Source organism: Siphateles boraxobius, unplaced genomic scaffold (assembly GCF_051911475.1).
Source record: "Siphateles boraxobius isolate OS27281-9 unplaced genomic scaffold, OSU_SipBor_1 353, whole genome shotgun sequence".
Taxonomy (NCBI): Eukaryota; Metazoa; Chordata; class Actinopteri; order Cypriniformes; family Leuciscidae; genus Siphateles; species Siphateles boraxobius.
Window position 1 is genome coordinate 95312 of NW_027508979.1, and position 17231 is coordinate 112542.

Here is a 17231-nt window from a genome sequence, read left to right on the forward strand (position 1 = left end):
ATTGGAGAAATGTTTATTTTATTGCACTGCCAGATCAGGTTATGACGTATTTACACTTACACATCATAAAACGACTTTGCACAATGTAGACAGATCTCAATTCAAAAATAGTGTGGAACTAGTAAAACATTAGTCAGTACCTGGTAACTAAATTAAATAATTTTAGATTCATGTAATGCTACCACACTCAAGTAGATCTCAATTGAGGTCTTAATAAAAATGAATGGCATGAAATTGTGAAACAACTCTCATTGGTTCACTCTTTGTGAGCGCTGTGGCTCATCTTCAATAATTTGATCTATTTCAAGCTCCTGCTCAGGGGTTTGCTGAGCATCTGATGAAGTTGCAAGTTCTCGAGGTCCAGATTCCAAACGGAACACAGTGGGGATCTGGCCCAATATGGGACAGGTCTCCTGTAGACCAGAAATCCACTGAGACAGAGTGGCTTGGTCACCCTGACCGGCCATGCACATGGCATAAACCAGCCCCTCTTCCACTGCAGGATCAAATTAACAGAAATCATTGTGTATAATTGGTGATATGCAAATCACTTCAGTCAAGCCAAGTTGACAATGCAATATGTGTCTCACCGTCATCCACATTAAAACTCTCATCATCACCAATGTCCCTTTCCAAGTCGAGTTCCACTCGCTGAGGATAGAAGAGACTCTGCTCCGGACCAATCAGCTCGGGGTCAAAGTACTCCTCAACCTACAAGAAAATCAGATGCTAATACATAATCCAGAATGTAAATGAATTCTTAATTGTATTATTATGTATTGTTGTATTCTTTTAAGTATTATGTTTAAAGAGGCCCTATTATGCCCTTTTACAAAGTCTTGATTTTGTTTTTGGGATCTACTAGAACAGGTTTTCATTCTTGAATGTTTAAAAAACACATTATCACATATTTGAAATTGTTGCAGCACCTCTCTTCCCAGTCTGTCAGTAATGCTCTGTTTAGTTCCTGTCTCTATGAAGCCCCTCTTTCAGAAAAGCACAATTTGCTCTGATTGGTCAGCTGGACAAGCGTGTTGTGATTGGTCAACCGCTTTAAACATGTTTCAGAAAGGTCACACATCTTACCATAACCACGAGTTTTAACACACTACTAACGCAACTCAACCAGGCCTTTACTTCGCGTACGACTTGGGTGGGATTAGGGGCCGTTTGCATGACACTGTTTTCAGCTAAAAACTGAAATCTTTATGTGTTTTGGTCGTTCATGTACACAATAACACCGTTTTAGGGGCCTATAAACACAAACTTTTGAAATCGGGTTTGAAAGTGCAAGTTTTTTTTAATTATACCGTTATCGTCTCCGTTTAAACTACAAAAATGTTCATTTGTGAAAACGGTGACGTCATGCGCATGCGTATTGTGTGTTCAATCCAGTGACGCGTAGTGTTTCTTTAACAAAGTGACATCGCCAACTACTGGCCTGGCATGCATGATGCAGGATTTTTAGACAATTTCGCAGATCTGTGTGAACGGGGAATGTTTCGTTAACGTTGTCGTCTGTACATGAACAAAGCAAAGGAAAACTTTTTCTGTTTTTAGTATTTCGTTGTTGTGTAAACTACCCTTATTTAAATAAAGAAAATTGTGATGTGTTTGTTCCCGGAAGAAAACTCAAGGCTACAATGAAGGCGTTTTAGGGAGGGAGTGACACAACAGTGAGCTCTAATATAGAGAAGAACTCCCTTCGACTTTGGAGCGACTTTGTGCTTTCCCAGCCAACATTTCCGTGTGGGCCCCGCATTGGTTTTATCTGGGTTATATGGGTGTCATCTGGTCATGGGATCAGAGTGGGCACTTTAATGGGCTGAAGGTGGACCCCAGTTCATGATCTGATGATCTGAATCAATTGAGTATTACAAAATGTGCAGAGTGGCGAGTCACCAGGACCAGGATTAACCTCTGCATTAGAATAAATGCTTGATGCTGTTTGCACAGTTGACCAGCCGACTATTATCAATTTATATGTCTTTTCTTTCTTTACTCTATTGGCATGAAGCTGAGGAGTCTGCACAGACACGGGAAAAAGCTTTTCATCCTGATGCATTCAAGAGGTTTTATTTTGAAGTTAAATAAAATAAAAAACATGATTTACACATTGCGAGTTGAAGTCATTTTCTTTACAGTTTAAATATTTTATAATGTAATTTAAAATATATACAGCACCACATAAAATCAGCTGATTTTAGGAATTCTTTAGTCAGGTATAGGTAGTTTGAAAGTGAATTTTGCATAGTAGCTCATTATTTGACCAACTGGAATCTTTAAAAGGGGTGATTGATTATGATTTCACTTTTCTAACTATAGTTAGTGTGTAATGTTGCATAAACAACATCTTCAAAGTTACCACGCTCAAAGTTCAAAGCAAAGGAAGATATTTCTTTTAAAGAAACTGCATTTTAAGGACTATAACAAACAGCTGGTAGGGACATTCCTCCCGGGTTAGTGACATCACAAGCCCTAACATTTACATAAACCCTGCCCCCGGGAACGTAATTTATAGATTATCATGAAAGAATATGCTCATCAATGACTTGAAGATGGTTAACTCCACATTAGCTACATAAATTCATTAACAAACCATTCGGCATATCCTGTTGCATTCTACACGTTGTCACTTCTTCTTGAGTCTCTCCATCATTGTCTAACTCCGGTTTGAACATAAAAGGCTAAAAGTTTTTGAAATTTCCAGTACATGCCTGTGTAAGCTGCTAACACACACACACACACACCAGCTTTTGCATTTAAAGGGACACACACAAAAACGGTGCGTTTTTGCTCACCCTCAAAAAGTGAAAATTTTAACATGCTATATAAAATATCTGTGGGTATTTTGAGCTAAAATTTCACATACACAGTCTGGGGACATCAGAGACTTATTTTACATCTTGTGAAAGGGGCATTATACTGCCCCTTTAAAGAAATTAATAAATGGGGCCCAATTTTCACCAGCTGTGGTCCCAGAAGAAAAATATAATGGGGCCATTAGAGGGTCCAGTGCGATCAGCCATGTGGCCCCCATAAGGGTTTTGTGTGTAGCCCACCTTGGTACCATTATTAGGACCGATTTGGGACCCAAGTGAGTGAGCTCATATAATGAACCTCCAAATAGGACCCAATTAGAGCCCACTATGGACCCATCATGTGCCCCATGGGATAACATACATAGGGCCCAAGTGGAACTGATGGACACATTTCCCTGGGCCCAAGTGACAGCCCATCAAAATTCCTCAAGGAAATGTTGGCTGGGTTGTAACTTTGCAGAGCTTTTCATTCTCAAACAGCAACATTTCACAGTAAAGAAAGTTGAAAATGTAAAAAAAGCATAATAGGAAATTCTTTAAATGCCATCATTAGCCCAGTAATAGTACCTTTTCCTCAGGTGGTATAGGGTCTGCCCTAAGTAGGAAATAATGAACACAAGTCTTCCTGAGCCACAGTGGAAATGGGCCTTCCACATACACAGGCCTGCAGGGATTGTGTTTAGCCAGAAGAGAGCGCTGGTCTGGACTTTGAATACCTAATAACAAGCAAGAAACAATGGGCTTGGTTTTGTGTGCAATTTTCATTGAAAAAATTGTCCAGTCACTTGTATTACACTTTGTATTCCAAGATACAAAGAACATAGAAATGTTTGACCGCATCAAGAACGCCAAACATGTAGTGTGAAGTTCTCAATATTCTTAAATAAAGCTGAAGTTCAATTATCCCTAATGGTAAGAGCTACATACCTAGAATATGGGGACGTGTGACTTCTTGTCCTGTCTTTGTGATGTCCGTTGACGGATACTACAAAGAGTGAAATAAAGCACATTGATCAGACTGAAAAGCCTTTATTTCCAGAAACAGTTCAAATATACACTACTGTTGAAAAGTTTGGGGTCAGTTCTGTTTTTAAAAACATTAATACTTTTATTCAGCAAGAACACATTATTATATTGATAAAAAATGACAGTACAGGCATTTATAATGTTACTTAATCCTAAAAAAGTATAACAGTTTACACAAAAATATTAATATTATCAATGTTAATATTAATCCGAAACATTGGTAACACTTTACAATAAGGTTATTTACATTATTTAACTACATTAGTTAAAGGGAAATTCTGACGTCATTCACACACCCTCAAGTTGTTCCAAACCTGTATGAATTCCTAACTTCTGTTGAACACAAAAGAAGATATTTTGAAGAATGTTGGTAACCAAACTATTTAAGGTAGCCATTGACGTCCATATTAGGGAAAAAAACTATAATGGAAGTCAATGGCTGCTGTCAACTGTCTAGTTAGAAATGGTCTTTAAAATACCTCATTTTGAGTTCAGCAGAAGAAATAAACTCATACAGGTTCGGAAAAACTTAATGTTCATTTTAAAATTTACTAGTACATTATTAAAATCAAAAGTTATAACTGCAAATATTATTTAATGGACCTGCGATAACAAACTAACAAATTAACCAAATTAACCCTAACCCTTTATGACAGCTCAAAGCAGTAAATTAAAGGATCACCTGATAGATTGTTACTTTAGCATCCGGGTCATCTGCAATCCGGGTAAGACTGAATCGAGCGAGTTCTACTGGGTCACTGGAGAGCACGTGTGGGACGGGGAAGGGGTTTGCGTGCTTGAATTTGGGAAACCAGTACATGATACGCTGGTACTTCCTCATAGGATGACTCTTTTCCCCGAATATCTGAGCCAATAAAACCTTGGTCTCTACATTGGGTATAATACCTGTTAAAAGTAAGAAGGAAATTATTAAAGCAATGCACCAGTTTCGCTCGCTCTCTTACAAAAACCCAGACACACACCATAATTCTCCATCTGCTCCAGCAGCTGTACTCCACACTCTTGCTGTCGCGGGTAGTGGTTGAACATCCTCTGTATGAAGTTCTGTGGCACAAACACCTCTTTCGGAAACACATCTAGGAGTTTGTTGTAAACGGCAATGTCTCGTTCTACTCCAAATTCTGGCATCTTCTTCAGGGCAGCATAAATAAACTCCACATGTCCTCTTCGCCGAATGTCCGCCTTGTTGAAAACATCCACGACCCTGTTAAAATCAGTCTTGGTCTTTGAGTCTCTAGCAGCTCGCTCAAATAAATCATCATGTGTGATCAAAGTTTTTTCTTTATGGTGCGTTGAATGTTCAACTGTTTTTTCAAACTCTGTTTGGTTTGGATGATTCGTGGGACAAACTGCACTGCAATGGAATGACCTCGAAAACTTGGAGGAAAAAGAAGAAGAGGAAAACAAACAAACAAACAAACAAACAAACAAAAACAGAAGAACACAGGCATTAACGCAGGTGCCCACAGACTATAAAGCAGCATTATTCAGAGGTAAGCAGATACCTGGCCATTGCTGTGCTGTGATCCAGGGGTTTGCAGATGTGCTCCACCAGTCAGGATCACTCGCTGTACAGGTGTCCCCAGAAACCGTGCAACGCAGCCAATCTGGATCCGAAACAGATGACGAGGAGCGTTCATGATTATGACATCACAAACCACAGCAGATGAATTACAAATGTACTGAAATTAACCTAGACAGGAAACAACATACACAAACATCACTATCAAAGTATTACTATATATTTTAAATGTAATAATTTATCAATTTATATCAATATTATCTTAGAGAAATTAGTAAATGTATAATACAATAATAATACATTATTGTCACATATATTATCTATCTATCTATCTATCTATCTATCTGTATGCCTATTAATCTTAGGTTAACTAACTAGTAATTATAAAATGCAAAAACAATCACATTATTGAGCATCTGTCTGTCTATCTATTTAACTATTTATCGGTCTCTCTGGCAGTCTATCTATCCGTCCGTTAATCTTAGGTTAACTAGTAATTATATAATGCATATATTATCACATTATTATGCATCCATCTATCTATCTATCTATTTATTTATCTATCTATCTGTCTATATATAATATATATATATATATACATCTATCTACCTATCTATCCATATATCTATTTATCTGTCTATTGTCTATCTATCTATCTATCTGTCTATCTATGTATCTATATATATATATATATATATATATATATAATATACGCACATCTATCTATCTATCCATATATCTATTTATCTGTCTGTTGTCTATCTATCTATCTATCATCTGTCTGTCTGTTTGTCTATATATTTACATCTATCTACCTGTCTATCCATATATCTATTTATTTGTCTGTTGTCTATCTATCTGTCTATCCATATATCTATTTATTTGTCTGTTGTCTATCTATCTATCTATCTATCTATACACATCTATCTACCTATCTATCCATATATCTATTTATCTGTCTGTTGTCTATCTATCTATGTCTGTCTGTCTGTCTGTCTGTCTGTCTGTCTGTCTGTCTGTCTATCTATCATCTGTCTGTCTGTCTGTCTGTCTGTCTGTCTGTCTGTCTCAGAGAAATATAATTATAGTCTAGAAGTAACGTTAATTATGTAATTTAAATCACATTATTGTGACAGTTACAACTGACTTTTTCTATAAACGTAATTAGCCTATACAATAAAACAATGAAATAAAACGACAAGGAAACGCTAAATAATACTTCATCAATACTCACGGTCACTAAATCCACTCAGATTTCATTCAGCTGTCAAGTCTCCATCAAACACGCACCGGCTGGTTTCCTGGTGCGTCGTCGTTCAACTTCCCCCCCTGAAACGTCACGAAGAACGTTCCACTCCCATTGGTTCCGTGTTATTCACGCAATCAGCACTAGATGGCAGAACGGTATTGGGTGAAAACTATATGAAGCTGTCAAAGTTATTTTTTACTTTTTCTTTAACCTGGGTTTGGTAGAGGGGAAAACTTTGTAGCGCGACTTATTTCAGTTTCGCTTCGTGCAATTAGAAGGATAAATTTAGGATTCGCACGCTCTCAATCAACTTCACATGGACGTGGTTCCTGGAGTAAAAGTTAAACCCAGCCCGCGAGATCGTGCACTTGCCTCATGCGACAGATACACTCTCTGCTCATTTCCTGGATTCGTGATTTCACAGTTACGACAACTTCTGCAATCTTCAGTGGCTCCTCCACGCGTGTGTTGGTGTGCGTGACTGTCCCGCAAACTCTTGGCGATGCTGTTGACAGCATTTATGGAGACATGCATTGCTTTTCTGCCAATGAGATATACTAGTTTAATCCAATATTTGCGAGATCTTTAAGGAGTGTTTAACTCAGACATGGATGGATCAACGAATAGCCTTGGTGAGTGTCTTATCTTTATGTCTATACAATTTAAATATAAACGAGTTTATTGTTGTAGAACCAACTAACAAACGCTTTAGAAACAACATTTCCGTGTTCACATTTGTAATCCTGCCACTACATATGCTATCAGTATTTACGAATGTGAAGTTTGTTTACTGTCAAAACATTTAAAACTGATTTTTTTAGGGGGGAGTAACAAGCAGACACTATAGACTTCCCTCGAAAAACAATATTCCATGGTTACCAGGTCTTCGACAACTTTAGGCGATATTATTTAATGGTAAAACTGCATCTTAAACAAGCCTAAACTGGTTTTCTGGTCCTAGTTAATCTGCTAGCCTGGCTAGGCAAGCTGGTTTGAAAAAGTGCACAAAAACCACCCTAAAACCAGACAATAAACAACACTGCAATAAAAAGAAATACAACTTAGATTTACGATTTAAAAGATGTAAGATAAATTATGATAACTTCTAACACTGAGGATCCCATATTCATTTATAATTCTTTTTAAGTAACACTAGCAGTAGAAACTGTTGTTGTTTGTAGTCAACTCTGTTTACCATAAACAATTTCTGGAATTTCAAGTTTTTATGTTAGTTCTGGGAAGATGCAGATTATATGCAGCCATTTGTGTACTACTGGATATAAAATTAATTCAAAATCTATTGTTCTATACATTTTCCAAGCATGTTTCAGTTTAAATGTCATTCATTCTTTAATGACACTGACACAACAACAATGGCAGCAGCTCATAGCGTCATTTTGGTCAAACAAACTGGAGCCAAGTCTTGTAGTATCTTTTTTTATGGTTGGCTTTTATAAATAAATAGATTAAGGTTTATAAGTTAATTGTTAACACTGAATAGTATCTTTTTTATGATTGGCTTTTATAAATCAATAAATTAGGGTTTATAAGTAATCCAAAACTCTTAACTCTTCATTAGCTGCAATCTCTCATTTATACTAGTAATTTTTCCCAGTAGACTAGTATCTTTTCTAATAGCCACTAGTAGTTTTTCATTACATATTAGTGTTTATTATTTTTCAAATAGTCACATTTCAAATAGCGACGACTATTCGACTTGCTGCTGGTACCTATTCCAGTTTTACTAGAAGAGCTTAAATGTATAATTACACTGTAACAGACACCATAAAATAAAGTGTAACATTTGTGTAACATTTCTTACCTCACTAGTTACAGTTTTTTCTAGTCATACGTAATGAACAGTCAGAATGACAACTTCAAAATTCATTTTTAAACTTTTCTTGTAAGATCCAATATGCTTCTAGTAACAGCTGGAATATACTAGTGTCCGTTCAATTGCTGCAAGAAAAAAAAAACTGGAATAAATACTAAAATAAACTATTAGTCAAATTGAAAAAGATACCAGTCACTGTTGGTTTACCTACCAGTATTTTAATAATTAATGAATTCAGTTCAATTTATAAAGCACATGTTAAAATGACAGATGTTGAAACCGAAGTGCTGTTTTCAACATCTGTAGTTTAAGAAAAATGTACACCCTCAATTAAAACATAAAGAATACAAATAGTTCTTCAAAGAAGATTTTAACATGGAAACGGAAGAGGAACTTAAAACATGAACGAGGAACTGAGAGTAATTACTGACTGGATTATCAAAGGGATCTAGAAGCAGTGTAAGGGGTGAGAGAAGACATCAAATATACTGAAGTCCATGCTAAGCTTAAAAAACAAAAAAGCTACATTTTAAAATCAACATGGAACTTAACCGGTACCCAGTGAAGAGAAGAAAGCACAGACGTGTTGTGTTCACGCTTTTTAGTGCCAGTCGGTACTTTCAGATTACTGAACATGAGCACATCCAAGGTGATGAAACTATCTTCGTCACCTTGGATCTCTGTAACCTAAATAGGGAAATTGAGTCACAGGTAGCAGTTACTGTTAAAAAATATCAACCAATTCATCAGGATAGACACAGGAGGAGAGGGCTTTCACAGCATTTGAGGTTTGGGTAGATGTATACACATCATTGAATGTCCTGGCAGTTGAGGAATTAAAACATTTCGAAAAACGTAGTGAATGATACGTTTTGGGGAGAGTACAAGCCAGCACAGAGTCAAAAACCACATCAGAAATAGCAGCATCACAAATTTTAAGATTAATCACTGAAAAACCAAGAGAAAACAAGTCCAAGGTGTGACCCTTCTGGTGTGTGGGTCCAGAAACAAATTGTACAAAGTTAAGTGAGACCATAAGAGATGATCAAAAATTATTTTCAATAGTAAAGGTTTAAACTGCTTGCCATAGCTTGCATGTTGTCTAGACCGCTTTGTTGGTTTGGTAATAATGGGGGTGTTGTAGTTTGTGATCGCTTGCAGTGTAGGTTTTCCGCATTGAATGGGTGTCTGTAACAGTGACACCACATGTGCTTTTGTTTTGTTTATTGTCTGGTAACATGCTGGGCCAGTGGAGAGTAGTAAATATCATGGCGGAAGCCCTCTGGCATCATGCTTTTACCACAGATGCTTCATTTTTCCCAGCTTGTCTTTCTGTGTCAATTGCCTCGATGTCTGGATCTTGTCAGAAGAGATGATTGCCAAAATATCAGCTAGTTGGTTGGTGCAACTGCAGTGATTGACAATCACTCATGGTTGACATGGACATCAGTTGATATCAGTTGACATGGTCTCAAAGTGTTTTGCTTTCCACATGTCAGAAAATGTGTTTTAAAAGTGTTAGGCTACAGTGGAAATATTTTTTGTTGGGTAGTTTGTAAACGCATTGATTTTATGTTTCACATTTTAGATGAGATACGAGAAAGGACATTTAATAAGACAAGTCACCATGAAATCAAAATTGACATTCCTTTTTTTTTTTTTTTGCAGTATAGATTATAAATGATTTATCCGTGCACATCGTTTTTAATTATTTTTTTTATTATGTCCTCGTAATCTTTAATCAAAATAACTTCCCCTCTCTCTTGCAATGACATCTCATCTCTTGTCTGATGAGGATGTTTACTGGCATGAGGGCGGGACAACCTGTCACTCACATGACATCACAGCAATTGCAAACCACAAACGATAGTCCTGCGACTCCCGTGCTGCATTTTTTGTTGTTCGAGAAGAAGCTGTTTCACATGGATATACGTCACAATAGGGAAGAAAAAATGATCGCAACTTCTGTTTCATGCTGACTTTAAGTAGTTAACATTTTTATAACCTGTTTGAAATAAAACTCTTTTTCAAACCTTGATATATGAATGTGAAAAATGTTGCATAGGCTTCCAGTTCTTGTGTGGAGATGTCAAAATAAGGTTTCTTATGATCTTAAAAGCATTTTGAAACTCTACATTGGTTGTGTACAAAGTTTGGAAGTTATCAAATGCATGAGTTACGCATGCTTAATCCTGGAGTTTCGGTTGAAACAAAAGTGTTTCTTTCATAACTCACTTGACTGAACAAAAACAGATCTGAAAAGGTTTAGACGAAAGAGTTTCTAATGGAAAATTTGGATCGAATCAATCTCTCTCATTTGTTTCTGTTTATCCCGTAGAGTCAAATAAACGTAACAGACGAAATTGTTTGGTGAAACACTACAAAACCTCCCAGCTAGTTCCTTCAAATAATCCATGAAGGTTTTTGTATCAAGTTTTGTCTTGTTCTTTGTCTTTGTTGTGGGAGGTGAGAATTTGTGCTAGTGAGTAAGAATGAAGATGCAGGGGCGGACAGTGGCGTACAGGAAGTTTTGCCGTAGCCATAAGAGGTGTAATGCAACGCTGACAGGAAAGAGAGCAGCGGCAGGTGGGCGGACTGAAGTGGAGAAGTACCACACGGGGCTTATGATATGATACTTTCATTTATTATACCATGGCTCAAAGTGAAAACAGATGTACTAATATTAGATTTTGTGGAAGGCCATATTTTTCTAAGTTTGTTTAAATTGTTGCAAAATCAGTTATTGCAATTGGTCGATACCAAAGGATTCGCAGGCTTGGTTCAGCTGAACTGTTTTGCATGGGGCATATGGTTTTGTAAACAACGTTTGAAACACAGTCGCTCATGAGTGTTTAATTTATTTTTAGCGTTTCATTTATGTTTACATCTTTGTTTTATTTGGGCTTGCAGATTCTGCATGTTATTTTGCCTCAGGATCATAGTTACTCTGAGCTGTTTGAATTTGTGCTGCGTTGTTTTTCAGATTGTAAGTTATTTGTTTTTTTTACATTTCATACTGGAAAACAGTTCAGTAGAATTCAAAACTGCATCAAGAAATTTTCAGTAAAACATGAACAAGCTAGCCTTTGCACATTATCTTGATATCTGCTTCTGATTGTATTACATAAAGAAGTCTGTCAAAGCTTGACGCACATATACACTCCTGGACAAAATAATGAAAAAAAGAAAATAATAAGAAGGGCCAAGCCACAAATGGCAAAATTTTTAGTGGTCTTTTGATGGTCTTAATCATTTAAATCCCAAATCACTGGTCAGGAAATTAGCATGAATTGCACAAATACTGTAGATAAAGTAACACGGAAAAGCCTTCCTCAACTTGCAGATGGCTTTTTACAGGAAGAAGAGTTAGCGTTGTTCCCCTCAATGTTAATGGCTTCAAACAGTTCATAAGTAGTTGAAAAATGTCTCCCAGTTCGTTTGAGTTTAATGTGAGACCAAATTTTGCCCAAGGCCAAAACACGAGCCTAATGGACTCAATGGTTCTCAATCTCAAGCCACTAAATGGTTGTCTTTGCAATTTTGGCAGGAGCAATGTCTTGTTGAAAAATAACATCTGATCACTCCTCTTTACTATAACAACTTTTCATTTGTGGGTAGCAAGTCATTCTGCAATATTCTCCTGTACTCCGAAGCATTAAATGACTCTTCACAGTGAAGTAGCTCCCCAATACCAGCAGCTGAAAAAGCTCCCCACACACTGACACTCTTCCTCCACGCTTCACTGTGGTACTAGAGATGCATTTATCATTATATTTCTCAACATGCAACTTGTGTTTCAACTTTCCTTATTCTGACAAAAACTGAATTCTGTCTTTGATGTTTTTCTGAGACTGCAATTGCTTTTTAAGTAGTGCATTTGCTTAAATGTAGTTAATTTTCCTGACCAATAATTTGAGGTTAAGACTATTAAAAGCTTAGTTTAGCCATTTTGGGCTTGGTCCATTTTTATTATTTTTTTGCCTAGGAATGTACAGCAAATCTGTTCATCATAGCATACTAGCATACTTGTACAGTGCACACTACATTGAATACTGTATCCCACAATGCAATGCACTTGACCTGTCCTTTCTTTTCAAAGTGCCACAAATGAACCAGGTCTACTTCTTGGCTCATTATTGGATATGACTAAACAGTATAGAAAAGGACACAGCCAAATTTGTTGCACATTAAAAATGCACAAAATGAGGTCATGTGACAAACATAATAAAGTCATGTGTAGCATTTCATAATGCATACTGTTTCACATGTGTAAAATGCTTTACATAAGTTTTAAGGCCCCTTCAGGTTTCATTTCAAGTGAAATCGAAGAATGAACTGGTGTAATGTAATTTTGAATAAAATCAGGCCAAAATGAAGTTTATTTCGGGAGTTTAAAACAGCTTGCCAAAGGAAACTTTCCGGAACAGTACACTTCAGCTGGTGAACACCTTCGAACTAGCATTGGTTCACAGCAGTTATGTAATAGGTAAGTGTGCGCGGAGGCTCCGCCTTCATTCACATCAAAATCTTTTCTGGTTCATTTCTTTCTTCTTGAGGTGAGACGTCCGTGAGTAAAAACATAAACACAGTGGAGAGCTTCTTTATACTAGAAATGAAGTTGTAATTCTAATTGAAAGTGACCGTTTTTTTCATGTTCAATATTTTAAAGCTGCTTGCTTTTAAGCAATCTATTCTATAAAGTGTGATATAAATAAACTTGACTGGAGTGCCGAATTGCAAGGCTGGTTAAAACATATATCCGCTATGATCAGATGCTTTCTTAAATGCTGTTTTCCCACCGCTGTCTCTTTTTTTGTTGTGTGTTTATTGTGTTGTTGAAAAGTGAAGGAGGCAGACATATTTACATATTCATCTAAACGCCACTCTTGGCAATGTGGTCAGCATTAGGTATTAGTGCCCGCTAACAGTTTACCGCTGCTTGCGTATTTCAAACTTATTTTCACCCCTAAGGAAAAGAACTTCGTCTTGAGTATAACAGGGCCTTACGTCGGTCGAAAACGTCTATTTGCAGACTACAATGGAGAATTTGGAATCTTGAATTTTTTTCACCATAAATTTATGTTGTAATGTCTATATTTAGTGAATGATTGTGAAATAAGATAAGGAATAATTTTCTCTGGGTTGTTGAATTATTATATAGAAAATAATACACACCCCCGACTGGTGATAAAGCTGCCACGGTGTGAAGCATTATTTTCTAATAATTCAAGTATCAATTATTCCGCTTTATGGTTACCTCACCTCAAGACCTTGTTCAGATGTTGTATTTCAAGACATTTGTCAGGTTTTTGTCCGTAAAACGTCTTGTGTGTAGGACTTTCTTACACACCTCATCCAATGCCTCCGTTGCTAATTCCTAAAATGTAATTTTAGAACAAGTAACGGACGTTTGAGCCATTGATAGCAGACTAATGGAGTTATTAATGCAGTTATTAATGTCATTAATGGAGAGAGATTAGAGATTGTGTGAATTACCTGAGTCTGTGCGTCTCTCAACAGTGATCTGCAGCGTCTCTACTAATAGCAAAACTTGAAGTTTATCTGCTTCAAGAACGGCACCGTTATTAACTTTCTAGTAAGAAATGTCATGTAGCTTTTAAGTTGCTCAACTCTTTTACTGCTAAAATCAACAGCCCCGTAGCATAAGAGATGTTTATATGATGTTTAATTTGTGCAAACAACACGTTTTTTTGTTGTTTAGACTAACTTGATAGCTCAATAAACACACTTTTGCATATGGTTTGCATTAACGAGAATGGGAGAGCTGAGCATTTAGGAAAACGGAAGGGGAATAAGGGAATGTAATTTGGGACTTGGGTTGGCTTTGACGTTCAAAGAAACCATGCAGGCCAAATCCAGATTGGTTTCTCTTTCTTGAATATACAAATCTGATGTTATGCCTGCATCTCTGTGGTTCTTCTCCTCTGTCACTTTCTCTCTTATATCAATGTGACTCTAAATGTACTTAATGTTTCCAGCAAAATAAGTCCTCTTTGTTCATAAACATTTACAGACTGCATGCTTCTCTGGCCTTGCAAATCTCACTGGGCTCATTTCAATGTCTCAGGCTCCACCTATCTGAAGATTTTCAGCTGAGATACAGGATGTAGAGACTGATGTCTCTCACAAACATTTATTATGAATGTTAAGGGTTTACATTGCGCTAGTGTCAAGGATTCATCTCGAACAGAAACTGACAGGGGGAAAAATACTAGTGAAAAAAATTATATTAACTAAACAATTAAACCATACATTTCTAAAATAAAGAAAACTAACTGTACTACAAAAAATGAACCAAAAATAAAAAGATTTGCAGGGACAAGATTTTATTTTAATATTTTCAGTTTACATTTTAATTTAAAAGTTTAGTCATTTTTTTAGAAAATAACTCTGTATTTTGCTTTGTATTTATTCCATTTAGCAATTTTAATTCAATTTAAAATTTAATTCAACTTAAAATTATTTAATGTGGTTACCTGCCAAAAACAACATTAATTTTTTTTTATATATTTATATATTTTTATTTCAGCTTTATTTCAATTACCGAAACAATTTTTAATAGTTTTAGTAAATGATAAAACACACTGGTTAAGAAATAAGAAAACTTGTAAGTGAGAGTTCTCTCAAACATCCTTCCTCACCTTTAAGGCTCATTTGCAATCTTTCATATGCAGAGAGAAAGCAAAAACTACTGAACAAAAAAAAAGAAAAGAAAAAAACCCTCAGATGAACATAAACCACTAATTGGTTCCTCATGTGCACAGGAGTGCAGTTGGCCTGCTCACATTGGCCAGATAGATGTGGCTCGACACACAACCGACAGACCATATGAAACTCTCGGATAGAAACTGGCTTGGTGTTGATGAAATGCTATGTTTAGTTATGACTGTCCGCACTATTAATTGCAAGTGATCAAATAAGTTAAGTACGTAAATTTAATTTATAAAGCACATTTACACACAGCATAAAACTGACCAAAGTGCTGTACAATGAATCATTTAAAAGACAAATAATAATAAAAAAACACAAAGGATCAATTGTCATAATTTTAATGACTTTAAGATTTGTGTGTCAAAACACATATCCAACTTATCTCCATGGGTTGATTTGGTAATGATGTAGGCATATTCAAGCGTAGGTGCATGTCGAGTCGCGGTGCAGAACTCCTCCATCGCACAGGAAAATGCCTGAAGTCTTTGGACATACCATTTGAACACCGTATAAATACTTCTGGCATTTCCGTCACCAGTTTTCATGTTAGGAGAGACGCAAAAGACAGTTTGAAATCCGATTTGAGCAGCCAGAGCGTCCAGACTGAGACGCATCTGTAAAAATCTTTGAATCCGATTAGAAAAAATCCGATTTCATTTTTTTTTTTTGCTGTCCTGATTTTAAAAACCCCATCTGGATAAAATCTGGATATGCAAAAAAAAAAAAAAAAAAATTTGCTGGCAGGCTGCACAGGACCAAACTGACTGATCTTTGACCAACAAGTTAAGATCCTGTCACTTTTAGCTAATAGACTGCTGCAGTTTTAGAAACAGAAGCATGAGGACAAGAAAGTTATCATTGTCCTCATGCTTCTGGTTTCTAAAATGACGGAGGCCAATTTAAGCCTTTTTATTTCTTGTTGCTATCTCTGCCGTTCTCGCCCACTCTTTTCTCGGATGGCAGGCAGACTGTGCCACATAATCGCCGCCTTGTAAGTTACACTGTTACCAGCCCACTGGCATTTTCTGCATTTCTGTGTGCTGGCTGGCTTGATTTTAATACGTGCAATAAAAAAACGTATAATTTCTTTTATTAGTGCTTCTTGACCATAATAGCAGCAAGGTATTTAGGACTACATTTGGACAGTCGTGTAGCATTTTAAAGTGCCCCTATTATGCTATTTTAAAGGTTTCTAATTTGATTTTGAAGGTCTCCTTCAATAGGTTTACATGCATTCAAGGTAAAAAAAAACACTTTAATTTTCTCTTAATATACATTGCACATCACCTCATTTCTCAAAGAGTCTGAAAACGGTTCATTCAAAGATCCAGTCTCTCTAAAGAGTCTACTCTGCTCTGATTGGTCAAACGGCCCAGTCTGTCTGTTGTGATTGGTTTACTCTGCTCTTATTGGCCAAAAGGCCCAGTTTGTTGTCATTGGTCTACCAATTACAGCGCATGTCAGAAACAGATTCCTATTACCATATCTAAATTTCAGATCTGGAGGCTTCCTCTGCACTTGATACATAATGATACGAACAGGAACGATGGCGTCTGTATTTCCTTATAAATTCCAGCGTGAGTCCTGATCCTTTTGAAGTGAATCAAAGAGGATTCACAGCACTGAAAACAGCTTCTTCTCGACATGTCGACAACATGTTCGCTGACAGCCAGTGAAGACCATAGACTGGCATTATGCAAATTTGTTACATTGTTACTTCGATATGTAACAAGAAGAGAGACTGGAATTACTGACGACTCGTTTCAGCAGTTCCGAATCAATTCTATTTTTAGACAATAACTTTATTTGTTTGACCTTTGTTCTTTAAAACATAGCAGGCATTTTACATTCAGAAACAGCTATATTCCAGACTGCATTGACGGTAATATTCTAAAAAGAATATTACGGCACTTTAAGAAAGTGACCACAAAGAAACACTGTGACGCTGTTGAAATGCAGAAATTATTTTGTCATATCTGAGCTTTATTTATTACTGCTGTAAAGCATTCATGATTATTGCTCATA

The 17231-nt window shown here is 36.5% G+C and overlaps 2 protein-coding genes across 3 annotated transcripts in view; one reads left to right on the forward strand and one right to left on the reverse strand.

Moving 5' to 3' along the window:
• Position 1: 1 nt before the first annotated feature.
• Positions 2 to 6709, reverse strand: LOC143702860 (evolutionarily conserved signaling intermediate in Toll pathway, mitochondrial-like). The gene is made up of 8 exons (XM_077196765.1): positions 6626 to 6709; positions 5375 to 5562; positions 4832 to 5246; positions 4531 to 4754; positions 3750 to 3807; positions 3390 to 3538; positions 591 to 711; positions 2 to 496 (listed from the first exon to the last, which is right to left on the reverse strand). Exons 2-8 carry the CDS (start codon positions 5507 to 5509, stop codon positions 249 to 251), a joined length of 1350 nt encoding a protein of 449 aa, XP_077052880.1. The 5' UTR covers positions 5510 to 5562; positions 6626 to 6709; the 3' UTR covers positions 2 to 248.
• Positions 6710 to 6764: 55 nt separating this feature from the next.
• The window catches only part of LOC143702858 (echinoderm microtubule-associated protein-like 3), a 39432-nt gene continuing 28965 nt past the window's right edge, over positions 6765 to 17231 (forward strand). The window contains exon 1 of one of the 2 annotated variants that reach the window (XM_077196760.1): positions 6765 to 7272. In XM_077196760.1, the coding sequence (XP_077052875.1) occupies positions 7248 to 7272 (25 nt within the window). In that variant the 5' untranslated portion in view covers positions 6765 to 7247. The remainder of the gene's footprint in view (positions 7273 to 17231) is intronic. The other variant, XM_077196761.1, reaches the window with a different exon arrangement.

Excerpts from the sequence above, each read along its gene's own strand:
- LOC143702860 (XM_077196765.1), bottom strand. The coding sequence starts at position 5,509 with ATGAACGCTCCTCGTCATCTGTTTCGGATCCAGATTGGCTGCGTTGCA. Across the intron at positions 4,755-4,831 it reads GGAGCAGATGGAGAATTATG|GTATTATACCCAATGTAGAG; the intron begins GTGTGTGTCTGG and ends TACTTTTAACAG. Across the intron at positions 3,539-3,749 it reads CACACGTCCCCATATTCTAG|GTATTCAAAGTCCAGACCAG; the intron begins GTATGTAGCTCT and ends GCTTGTTATTAG.